We start from the raw sequence: 12,647 nt of genomic DNA, 5'->3' as shown, positions 1-12,647 counted from the left end.
GGTGCCAGGGCAGAAATGTTTGCAGAGCCGTGCAAAATATTTCCAATTTATTTATTTTATTTTATTTTATTTTATTGGTTCGATTTATATGCCGCCCTTCTCCAGAGACTCAGGGCGGCTTACAAGGCGTTAAACAATAGCCTTCATACTTTTGTATATTTATACAAAGTCAGCTTATTGCCCCCCACAATCCGGGTCCTCATTTTACCTACCTCGGAAGGATGGAAGGCTGAGTCAACCTTGAGCCTGGCGAGATTCGAACTTGCAGTAATTTCAGACAGCTGGTGCTATTTAACAACACTTTAGTCTGCTGCGCCACCAAGGCTCTTGCTTTTTCTTTTTTTTTTTGGCCATTTTGCCTTCCAGCTTTGGGTTCAAAGTCTCTCCACTGTGATTCCCGGCAGACCCACAGTCGAAGCTCAAAATTTACGTTGCTAAGTGAGACATTGGTTAAGTGAGTTTTCCCTGAAACGCAGTGGGCGACACTCAACAACTCTCTGTTTGGGTTCATGTGCAAAGGAGGATTAGGAAAATCCAGGGAACTGTTTCCCCACAGCGTTGGGGCGGGGGGGGGGTGCAGGGAAATTCCCCCCTCCCCACTTCCAAACACGGTGCTCGGAAGCAAGTCCCTGATTCCGCTGGGAGAAAAATGGGACGGGGACGATGGGAACTTGGTTTTTCCGCTTACCTGGCCGTCCCTTGCCTCTTCTTGTCTCTCCACAGGATACCCCGCTGGGACCCCCTACAAAGTCCCTCCTACCCAGAGTAATAACGCCCCGCCTCCCTACTCTCCGTCGCCCAACCCGTACCAGACCGCCATGTACCCCATTCGAAGTGCCTACCCGCAGCAGAACCTGTACGCCCAGGTGAGTTTGGCCGGGCCGTCTTCCGGTCTGCAGGTGTCTCGAGAGAAGAGAGCATTTGTAGCTCTTGAACGGTGGAGTCCTTGATGTTCTCTGAGCTTTTTTTTTGGGGGGGGGGGGGTTTCCTCTTGGAGACGTTTCATGACCCAACTAGGTAACATCATCAGTGCTAGAAGGGAGTGGGGTTTTGCAGTCTGTTTATATAAAGTGGTTTGCCCTGCCGCCATTTTGTTGTCTCAAACAGCATCAGGAAACCACCAAGAAAACCCCCTCCAACACTGACAGGGCAGATGACTTATACATAACCAGAGCAGACCCCATCCCCATCTAGCACTGATGATATTAGCTAGTTGGGTCATGAAACGTCTGCAAGAAAACCACCAAGGTCGGAGATCACGAAGGGCCCCACAGTTGTCCTCCCCCTCTTCCTCTTCTTTCTCTTCCTCCTCTTCCTCTTCCTCTTCTTTCTCTTTTTCCTCCTCTTCCTTTTTTTCCTCCTCCTCCTCCTCTTTCTTTTCATCCTCTTCCCCCTCCTCCTCTTTCTCTTCCTCCTCCTCCTCTTTTTCCTCCTCCTCCTCCTCCTCTTTCTTTTCATCCTCTTCCTCTTTTTCCTCCTCCTCCTCCTCCTCTTTCTTTTCATCCTCTTCCCCCTCCTCCTCTTTCTCTTCCTCCTCCTCTTCCTCCTCCTCTTCCTCCTTCTCTTTCTCTTCCTCCACCGCCTCCTCTTCCTCCTCCTCCTCCTCCTTTTCCTCCTCCTCCTCCACTCAGGAAACCCACTACATTCTAGGATTGATGTTGTTACCTAGTTGGGCCCCAAAACGTCTGCAAAAAAACCACCCAGCTCAGAGATCACGAAGGGCCCCACAGTGTTCCTCCTCCTCTTCCTCCTCCTCCTCTTCCTCCTCCTGTTTCTCTTCCTCTTCCTCCTCCTCTTCTTCTTCCTCCTCCTCTTCCTCCTCTTCCTCTTCCTCCTCCTCTTCCTCCTCCTCCTCTTCCTCCTCTTTTTCCTCCTCCTCCACTCAGCAAACCCACCACACTCTGGGATTGATGATGTTACCTCCTTGGGCCCCAAAACGTCTTCAGGGAAACAACCCAGCTCAGAGAGCACCAAGGACCCCACAATTGTCCCTCGTTCTACCTGCCCAGAAATGTTCCTTTCTCCTCCCAACAGGGGGCGTACTACACGCAGCCGGTCTATGCGGCGCAGCCTCACGTCATCCATCACACCACGGTGGTCCAGCCCAACAGCATCCCCTCCGCCATTTACCCGGCTCCCGTCGCCGCGCCCAGGGCCAACGGCGTAGCCATGGGGATGGTCGCCGGGGCGACCATGGCGATGTCCGCAGGTAAGGGCCGAGGCGAAGAATACCCCCCCCCTCAACCCCGTCACCAAACACCACTTTTCGGTCCCGTATGCCGGACTACAGGCCCCATCCTGCCCAGTGGGTTGACTTTGGGGGCCTGGGGGTGTCATAGGAGCGGATTCACGCCTTGTAAATGACGCGTTAAATTCATTACGGGTTGTCCTCGTCGTACGACCACCGTTGGGAGCCCAAAATTTCCGTTGCTAAGCGAGACAGTCAACCTTTGACAACCTTTCTCGCCACAATTGTTTTATTTTATTTTATTTTATTTTATTTTAATTTGATTTATATGCCGCCCTTCTCCAGAGACTCAGGGCGGCTTACAATGCGTTAAGCAATAGCCTTCATACTTTTGTATATTTATACAAAGTCAGCTTATTGCCCCCCACAAACTGGGTCCTCAATTTACCTACCTTAGAAAGGATGGAAGGCCGAGTCAACCTTGAGCCTGGTAAGATTCGAACCTGCAGAAATGGCAGGCAGCTGGTCTTAATAACCAGCTTAATAACAGGGTGCCTTAGACCACTGTACTACCAAGGCTCTTCAGTTAAGTTAGTAATATCGTCATTAAGCGAATCTGGCTTCCCTATTGCCTTTGCTGGTCGCCAAAGGGGATCATGAGACCCCGGGACACTGCGACCGTCATAAATACGAGCCAGTTCCCAAGCGTCCGGATTTTGATCATGTGACCATGGGGGACGCTGCAACGGTCCTAATAAGTGTGTAAAATGGCCATAAGTCTCTTGTTTTCAGTGCTGTTGTAACTTCAACCGGTCACTCAACGAACAGTCGTAAGTCGAGGACTCCCTTCATTGAAAAGCCTAAGCCTTTACAGAGCCTCAGATCCTGGAAGTTGCTATCTTGGAATAAAACGCGTTACAGGTAGTCCTCGACTTAACAACTGGAATTTGAGTCCGGATTTACAGTCGTAAGTCATGATGGTCACTAAATGAATGATCGTAAGTCGAGGACTACTGGGATAGGATTTTCTTCATCACCGGAAGCTGCGCCGAGTTCTGTCTTGTCCAAATCTTTCTCTGTAGCTCCTGGCTGGGGAATTCTATGCTGGCTGGGGAATTCTGGGAGTTGAAGTCCACTCATCTTCAAGTTGCCAAGGTTGAGAAACACTGCTCTACGTTGAATTTCATTTTGTTAGCTAAGGCCCAGGGTTCGAGTCCGTCGAGATCCATCTGGATCTTGAGCCTATCCTCTAGGGAGTTGGCTATTCCTTCCTGGGTGCCACCGTTAGGACAACAGCCAGCTGGAGAGGTTTTGCAGGTGGCTCAAGCCAGCGAGTCAAGCTGCACGCTTCCAGAAAACAATGGGATTTATCGGCAGCCGTCCTTAATTTTTCTTTTTTTTTCCTTTCCCCCATCGCAGGCACACTGCTGACCACTCCACAACACACTGCCCTGGGGGCACATCCCGTCTCAGTGCCAACGTACCGGGCGCAGGGGACCCCTACCTACAGCTACATCCCACCTCATTGGTAACTCCCATCGGCCAAATCCATGTGAGTATCTGTGGGTCTCTCTCTCAGGTGCGGTTGTGAGGAGGCCAGGCCAAGAATGGATGGGGGCTTCTTAAGATTTTTGTCTTCAGGACATATATCTGCTGGGAAAAAAGAACAAAACTCCTCATCGGTGACAGGGACGGCATCTGGCCAGTAAATACTCGGCTCCGTTTGGTTGCCCAGACTCCACCCCAATGCCAAGGATTATGGGGGTCATTAAAAGAAGATGATGACAGGAAGATCCTCATCCCTTGGGAAGTGGGAAGAAAGGACCACGGAGGTGGGAAGGGACCTCGGAGGTCATCTAGTCCGACCCGGGAGACCCTCGACCAGTTGGCTCTGCAGAAGGATTCAAAATGGGGCCCGCGACGTCAAACCTGGCTTAGATGTCGCTCTTTGTCGTTACCCCTGCAGGGTGGACTTCAAGACCCAGAAATCTCTCTGCTCGCTGGCTAGGAATCCTGGGAGTTGGAGTCCTTACCTTGCAGTATTATTATTATTTTTTTCCCCCATGCACATTGACTGAACTCCTCTCCCGTCACTTTAAGACTTGTGGACTTCAACTCCCAGAATTCCTCTGCCGGTTCCTGGTGGCTGGGGCATTCTGGGAATTGAAGTCCACAAGTTTTAGAGTTGCCAAGTTTGGAGATCCCTGCCTTAGAGCAGTGCTTCCCAACCATATCCATTTGAAGATGGGTGGACTTCAACTCCCAGAATGCCCCAGCCAGCGTTGCTGGCTGGGGCATTCTGGGAGTTGAAGTCCACCCATCTTCAAATGGCTGGCAATATTAAAGTCTTAGCTTTAATATTAATCCTCCATTCACAGAAAAATACAGACGGTTAGCCGTGGGAGGTTAGATAATTCGGCGATTCACAGAATGGCCGAGAGGATTCTGTCTCTGTTGATTTGTTCCCGGTGAAATTGGATTTTGCGCTTTTCCGTCTGTCTGTCTGTCTGGCCAACAAACGGCAAGATCCCTGGGACAGATGGGGTGCGTGGGAATCCATCTCGTTCGGCTTCCAAGCCTCCAAAGGAGAGAGACGGAGAGTCCGCAGGCAGAAGTCCAAGCGCAGAGCTTTTTAGGGTGGATATTTGCCTGCTGGCAAAGAGTCTTCAAGGGCTCTGCCTTTTTATGGAGATTGGGGGAAGGAAAAGAAGGAAGGAAGGAAGGAAGGAAGGGGAGAAGAGAGAAAAGGGAGCGAGGAAGGAGGAGAGAGGGAAAAGGAAGGGAGGGAGGGGGGAGGAAGGAAGAATGGGAAGGAAGAAAGGGAGGGAGGAATGAGAGGGAAAGAAGGAAGAGAGAGGAAGGAGGGAAGAGAGCAAAAGGAAGGAAGGGGAGAAGAGAGAAAAGAGAGGAGGAAGGAGGAGAGAGGGAAAAGGAAGGGAGGGAGGGGATAAGAAGGAAGAATGGGAAGGAAGGAGGGAGGAATGAGAGGGAAAGAAGGAAGAGAGGAAGGAAGGGGAGAGGGAAAGGAGAGAGGAAGGAAGGAAGAGAGGGAAGAGAGCGAAAGGAAGGAAGGGGAGAAGAGAGAAAAGGGAGAGAGGAAGGAGGAGGAGAGGGAAAAGAAAGGAAGGGAGGGGAGGAAGGAAGGAAGGAGGTAGGAATGAGAAGGAAAGTAGGGAGGGAGGAGGGAGGAAGGAAGGAAGAATGAGAAGGAAGGAAGGAGGGAGGAATGAGAAGGAAAGAAGGAAGAGGAAGGAAGGAAGGGGAGAAGAGGAAAGGGAGAGAGGAAGGAGGAGATGGAAAGGAAAGAGAGGGAGGAAGGAAAGAAGGAAGAGACGGGGAGGGAGGGAGGAAGGAGAGGAAGAAGAGATGGAAAGGAAGAGAGAGAGGGAGGAAGGAAGGAGAGGGGAGAGAGGGAGAAGAGAGGGAAAGAAGGAGGGAGGAAGGAAGGAAAGAAGGAGAAGATTCAAGCCTAATATTTAAGACTAAGAGAGCATTTCAAGACCTTGGAAAATGACCGGATGCCGAATAGAACCTCTTTTATCGTGACTCTTGCGCAGCGGAGGAGAAAAAGCGGAAAAATTCATCCGGCTGGAAGACGAGAAGCCCTTCACCCTAACTAAACCTGGCGGGAGAGGGAAATTCGAACCCACGTCTCAAACTCTCTTCCTTTCTCCCCCCCCCCCTTTGACAGATCTGGAGCCAAGACATCGGATGCAACCAGGCGTGATGGAGCAGCTGCCCCACAGCCCCCCCCTCCTGCTCCCCCCACGTGGGCGTTGCCAGCGAAAGCGAAAACCCGCCCATCTCAAGGGTCCCCTTACGCATTCTTTGAGATTTTAATGTTGCATTTAATTTTTGATTTCCCGGATAAAAACCACGCGCCCCCCCTTCCCATGTCCCCAGCCCCCCCCCCTTTCCCCATTCCTCCAGTCCCCCACCCAATTGAACTCTATTGTTTCTTTCCACCCCTTTGGTCTTCCATTTCCCTCCCACTGAGCATCGCTGGGACCTCCTGAGGCCATCTAGACATTCACGATCCGTGTGGGTTCCTCGGGGGTGGGGCAGATGGGGGGGAATTTCCCCTTTAGGGTTCTGGAGGGATCGGGAACAGCCTTCCTCACTCACCCACCCACCCACCTCCCCTGGGAAGGCCTCCCCCACCGACCCACCCCCACCCCCATCCCCATCATGTTTCCATCATGAAATCCGCATCTTCTCCCCCCAATAAAGGGGGGGGTCTTCCCATTAATCTTAGGCTGATAATAAGGGTGTCCTTTGGTGCGTGAGGGGAGTCAAAAAAAAGTCAAAATGGCCGCCAGGGCCCTGATTGAGAGACCCTGCCTCTTTTTTTAAAAAAAAAAATGCATTGGATGTGTGTCACTTTAAAAAAAGGCAGAGTTTTGTCACTTGAGGTTCCGGTTGTCATTTTGGGGAGGACAGACCTTTGCCCCTCACCCCCACTCCCCAAAATGGGGACCTTCTGGAGATACTGCAGGTAGTCCTCGACTTACGACCACATCGGAGCCCCAGATTTCTCTTCCCGAGCGAGACGTTTTGTTCAGTCAATTTTGCCCCCCTTTTGACGACCCTTCTTGCCGCCGTCGTTCAGCGAATCCCTGCGGTTGGTTAAGCCGGTCACACGGTTGTTAAGCGAATCCGGCTTCCCCCCTTTGACTTTGCTTGTCGGGAGGTCGCAAAAGGGGATCACGTGACCCCCCCAGATACAGCAACCGTCATAAATATGAGTCAGCTTTCCAAGCATCGATGAGTTTTGATCCCGTGACCACAGGGATGCTGCAACGGTCGTTAAGTGTGAGAAAAACGGTCCTAAGTCCATTTTTTTCCCAGTGCCGTCGTAACTTCGAACGGTCACTAAACGAACTGTTGTAAGTCGAGGACTACCAGGAATGAGGAGGTGAAGCAAGGAGACCCCCAACATTCCCCATGTTAAGCTTGGAAGAAATTCAGCACGGAGGACAACAGAACGAGGAGATTCTATGGTGGTTTGTTTGGACAAGCTAACTTCCATCTCTGCCCACCCGATTACGGATTAACAGAGTTGAAAGGGATCTTGTAGGTCATCTAGTCCAACCCCCCCCCCCCCAAAAAAAGCAGGGAGACCCTACACCATTTCTGACAAATGGCAACTTAATCTCCACCGATCCAGGTGGCCTTCAGGATCTCCTCAATCAAAGTCTTCCCCAGTGATTTTTTTTCTGTGGGTGCCCCACCCATCAAAAAAATGACCTCTCTGGTCTTGTTGGGTTCTAGGTTGGGTTCTCCATCCTTCTTGACCCCATCGTTCAAGTCAACGTCACGATCTCCAGATGTTGTTGGGTGGTGGCCAAAGGTTGCTGAGAACCTGGTTGATGTGTGGAGGCACCCAACTGAAGGTTGTCTGGAAACCCACTTGGGATCGGAATACAGGGATGACCCCCCAATGTTAAAGGAGCCCCCTCCATGGGGCTATGAGAAGGTAGAATTGAGGTGTCTCTCCCCCAAAGGGAAGGAAGCAGTGGGACCAAAGGAAGTCCCTGCCAGGAGAAATGAGCTTCCTCAACCCAACGAAGCAGAAGAACAACGAGATGGTCCATGAGGAGCCACCCTTAAGATCTCCCAAACAGTCCAGCTTGTCAAGAAAGATGATCTCTAGCCAGGACTCAGCTGGCATGTCCAGGAGTTGGAGATGACCTGGAGATGCCAGGCCTCCCGAAGTATCGCCCTCTTTGACGTGGACGTTGATGTCCTTTCTGCCTCGCGTCCACCCTTGCCCAGCGGAGAGGGACTTCTGGGGGTAGCCAGGACCTCTTTAAGCAAGTTGGGCAAGGTGGAAGTCAGTTTGTGGTCAGTGCCAGGCCTGCGTCCAGAAGCTTTCAAGAGCTACTCAACGGCTGAGATGGATTGAGAAGTTCTGGATAAGAGTTGTGACCTCCAGGAAGGAAGCTCTCAATGTTGCTGGAGATCAGGGATGAAGGCTTCAACCTTGGCCGCTTGAAGATGGGTGGACTTCAACTCCCAGAATTCCCCAGCCAGCACGGCCGTGCTGGCTGGGGAATTCTGGGAGTTGAAGTCCACCCATCTTCAAGCGGCCAAGGTTGAAAAATATAAATGGTTGAGAGATCATTGAATCCAGAAGTTGTCTTTCCAACATCTGCTGGTAGCTGTGCAGAGTTGGGGTCCAGGGAGCAGGGTGGGTGGGCAGCCTTACGTATGCAAGCATTCATTTTCAACTTGTCTGGAATGGCATCAAGACTCCTCCCCCCCCCCGGGCAGCGGGTTGGACTAGAAGGCCTCCGAGGTTCCCTTTCAGCCCTACCATTCTTCTCCCTTCTAACTTTGGGTTGCGGAATCCCTCTGGGGGGGGCCCATAGAATAGCACGGAGGGGAATAACGAGAACAACAAAGAGACGGAAGGGACCTTGGAGGTCATCCAGTCCAACCCCCTGCTCAAGCAGGAGCTCCCCCCTCCCCCCCCGGACACCATTTCAGACCGACGATTGTCCAGTCTCTTCTTAAAATGTCTCCAGAGATGGAAGGATTCGAGGAGCTGCAGGCGTTTCCCTGACCGCGGGACCTTGGACAAGTCGGCTAAATGTGGAACCAGGAATGGGATTCAACCGGTTCGGGCGAATCGGTAGTTACGGCCATCGGCTGTAATGTTGGCTCCCTCGTCCCGGCGCTATCCCGTCTTATACAATCGCCGTGTTTTTGACGCAGCGTGCACACGCGCTCACATTTTCGATCCTGGGCGAACCGTTTGTTAAATTATTCGAAGGTCAGCTCTAGGCGTGGACCCCCACGGATTTCTGGGGGGGGTCTGTCCTCCCATCTTCCGGCAATGGGGGTCACAGAGGGAAGACCCAGAGAGATGTCGTCGCGGTGCCCATTCTCACTACTGCCATCCCGTGTCCGGCCAACCAGCCCTCACTAGGAACTAACCGCGAGAGGGATCTTGGCGCCCGAGTGGACAATCATTTAGATATGAGCTAGCCGTGTGCGACGGCAGCCGAAAAAGCCAACGCAATCCCAGGCTGCATCAACAGAGGGATTTAATCAAGATTATGTGAAGTGTTAATACCACTTTATAAGTGGTATTTACACTTGAAATATTGCATCCAGTTTTGGACGCCATTTTGTAAAAAAAGATGTGGAGACTCTGGAAAGAGTGCAGAGAAGAGCAACAAAGAGGATTAGGAGACTGGAGGCTCAAACATATGAAGAACGGTTGCAGGAACTGGGAATGTCTGGTTTAATGAAAAGAAGGACTAAGGGAGACATGATAGCAGTGTTCCAATATCTCAGGGGCTGCCCCAAAGAAGAGGCAGTCAAGCTATTCTCCAAAGCACCAGAAGACGACAAAAATGGATGGAAACTAATCAAGGAGAGAAGCCACCTGGAACTAAGGAGAAACTTCCCGACAGTGAGGACAATTAACCAGTGGAACAACTTGCCACCACAAGTTTTGGGTGCTTCCATCCCTGGAGGATCTCAAGAAGAGATTGGCCAACCATTGGTCTGAAGCGGTATAGCCTCGTGCCTGAGCATGTGGGTTGGACTTGAAGACCTCTTAAGATCCCTTCCAACTTCAACCAGAAGTTGTGGTTGCGCCAACATTGGGAGTTTTTAAAAGAAGAGGCCGGACAGCCACTCGTCTCAAATGGCATAGGGTCTCCTGCTCGAGCAGGGGGTTGGACTAGATGACCTTTGGGGTCCCCGCCAGCTCTTTTATTCTATTTTTCTGGCATGGGGGGGGGTTGCCCGTTTTTTTCGCTGGTGCAATGCTAGGGGAACCGCGTTTTTGGCCCTCGCTAGGAGGCTCCGAGCAGCCCCTGTTCTCAACCTTCGTACTTCCAGGTGTATATAGCTGTATAAAGTGTATAATCTTAAATAGGGTGGGGGGGGGAGGCAATCAGCCAAGAGAGCTGGGTAGGGTTTGGAGACCCCTCCCCAAAATGACCCCGTTATGAATCCCGAGAGCTGTAGATTTGTGAGCCTCTACAGCAGGGGTCTCGAACCTTGTCCCCTTTAAGCCTGGCGGACTTCAACTCCCAGAATTCCCCAGCTGGGGAATTCTGGGAGTTGAAGTCCGCCAGGCTTAAAGGGGACAAGGTTCGAGACCCCTGCCCTACAGGAACAAAAAACTGAAATTATGCAGGTGGTCCTCGAGTTTAACGACCACAATCGGAGCCAAAGCTAAGCCAGGCGGCTGTGAAGTGAGTCACACCTTTTGGTGTCGGCAGTCGGGCAGACTGTTCCCGTCGTTAAATGAATCTCATGGCCGTTAAGCGAATTCGGCCCTCCCCCCCAATCGACTGCTTGTTGGAAAGTTGCAAATGGCGATGACATAACCCCGGGATCCTGCAATCGTCGTAAATAATCGAATTTTGATTATTGGACTGTCAGGATGCTGCCGCGGCCCTCTGTGTGAGGAACCGGTTGGAAGTCACATTTTTTTTTAAAGCGCCGTCGTTAACTTGGAACGGTCAGTAAAGGAACGGTTGTAAGTCGAACTGCTTTGGCAGTTAAGGAGAAACATCTGGATTTGTCCAGATTTCAGGGGTCCCTCCCACATGCACCCTCTCCCCATGAATTAGGAAATAAAACTTTTCTACTCTCCCCCCCCATCACTAAACAGGTAGTCCTCCACCTACGTCCACCATTGAGCCCCAAATTTACGTTGCTAAGCGAGAAATCCGTGAACTTTCCTTGCCATGTTTGTTAAGTGAATCGCCACGCCTGGAGGAGCAGCTCAGCCCTTGTGTGATAGATGCATTGAATTCATTGCAGGTAGTCCTCGGCTTACGACCGCCGACACTTCCGTCGCTAAGTTAAGCATTTGTTAAAATTAATTTCGCCCCGTTTTACGACCTTTCTTGCCACGGTTGTTAAGTGAATCTGGCTTTCCCCGTTGACTTTGCTTGTCGGGAAGGTTGCAGAAGGGGATCACGTGACCCCAGGACTCTGCAGCCGTCATAAATGTGAACCCGTTGCCATGAGTGCGAATTTTGATCTCGCGACCACAACCGCTGCAGCCGTTGTAAGCGTGATAATGGCTCGTGAGTCAAGTTTTTTTTCCGTGCTTTTGGACGGTCACTAAACGGAACGGTTTGTAAGTCGAGGACTGCCTGAATTGGGAGTTTCTTGCATAAAATCATTTGCAGTGTACACAGACAGCTGGCTCTTGAGATGGAAAAGCCCCTTTGCAGGGGTCCGCTGAGATTTTTTTTTTTTTTAAATAAAAAATTATCCAGCCCGCAGAATTAATTCCGTTAAAAACTTGCTTTTAGGACATTTTTACTGGAAACGAAAAGTCTTCCATTCTTTCAACCTTACGGATTTAACCCAGCGGAGTTTGGGGGGGGGCGGTGGGAGAGGTGGGAAAACTGGTGTGTTTGAAAAGACCCCCGACCCTCAGTCCGAACTTGTGAATACGATGTGTAAATTCATACGATCATATGATCTCGTTGGGAAGATCGACCGAGGAGGGATCTCCCCCGACCGATTTAAGCCAAGAGTTTGTAACTGTACGATATTTACTGTAAGATGTAGAACATTCAATAACGATTAAACTATTTCCAAAAAAGAAAGAAGGAAAAAAAAAACCCAAAATCTTGTCTCTTGATTCAAGTGTGTTTTTTTTTTTTGTTTGTTTGTTTACTTATTGGATTCAGACTTTTCGACTTACAAGTAGTCCTCGACCTACGACCACAACGGAGCCCCATTATTTCCCGTCACTGAGCAAGACGGTGGAGGGAGTTTTGGTCCCGTTTTTGCCACCGTTGTTAAGCGAATCACAGCAGCTGTTTAATTAGCACCGTTGTTAAATCAATCCAGTTTCCCCCCCACCCCGTCGACGTTACAGATCAAACGGTCGCAAAAGGGGATCGCGTGTGACCTCGGGATACGGCCACCGTCATAAACATGAGTCAGGTGGCAAGGTCTGAATTTTAATCACGCGAGCAATGGAGATGTTGCGACTCTGTAAAAATGTGAAAAACGGTCACAAAGTCATGTTTTTTTCAGTGCCGGCGTAACTTGGAACAGTCACTAAACGAGTGGACTTTGTAGTGCAATCTCTCTCTTCCCCCTTTTTATGCTCAGCCCTGGAATTTTCTTGCGCGAGAGCGCCCTCTGCTGGGTCCTTTGCACCAATGCATTGGCAGCTCAATTTGTGATTTTCTTGCCTTCTTTTCGTGCGACGTCTTTTACCCTTTTGTAACAGAACACAAATATGTGGACATTTCTTCACCCAGGATGGAGCTCCAGGGAGGGTCATTCTTTTGTTTCGACCCCCGGGGTTATTTTTATTTATTTTTATCTTTAGACGGAGAAGGGAGTCCATCTCAATGGGAGACGCTGCTCGGATCAGGCAGACGCATCCAAATTATCCCTCCGGGAGTCCTTTTCAAATTCAGATCCTAAGCCTCAGATCTTTTTCCCTTCTGTTCCAACTCATCCT

General features: G+C 50.7%; 1 protein-coding gene across 2 annotated transcripts in view; it reads left to right on the top strand.

Annotated features, from left to right (window-relative positions):
* FAM168A (family with sequence similarity 168 member A) overlaps window positions 1-10,231 on the top strand; it is an 85,622-nt gene extending 75,391 nt beyond the window's left edge. For both annotated transcript variants that reach the window (XM_070943010.1, XM_070943009.1), the window contains 4 exons: window positions 724-866; window positions 2,035-2,209; window positions 3,608-3,740; window positions 5,880-10,231. In XM_070943010.1, coding sequence (XP_070799111.1) covers window positions 724-866; window positions 2,035-2,209; window positions 3,608-3,720 — 431 coding nt within the window. In that variant the 3' untranslated portion in view covers window positions 3,721-3,740; window positions 5,880-10,231. The remainder of the gene's footprint in view (window positions 1-723; window positions 867-2,034; window positions 2,210-3,607; window positions 3,741-5,879) is intronic.
* The last annotated feature ends 2,416 nt before the right edge of the window (window positions 10,232-12,647 follow it).

Source organism: Pituophis catenifer, unplaced genomic scaffold (assembly GCF_029215685.1).
Source record: "Pituophis catenifer annectens isolate HBS135680 unplaced genomic scaffold, rPitCat1.0.hap2 SCAF_4, whole genome shotgun sequence".
Taxonomy (NCBI): Eukaryota; Metazoa; Chordata; class Lepidosauria; order Squamata; family Colubridae; genus Pituophis; species Pituophis catenifer.
This window is presented reverse-complemented; position numbering and strand designations above follow the sequence as displayed.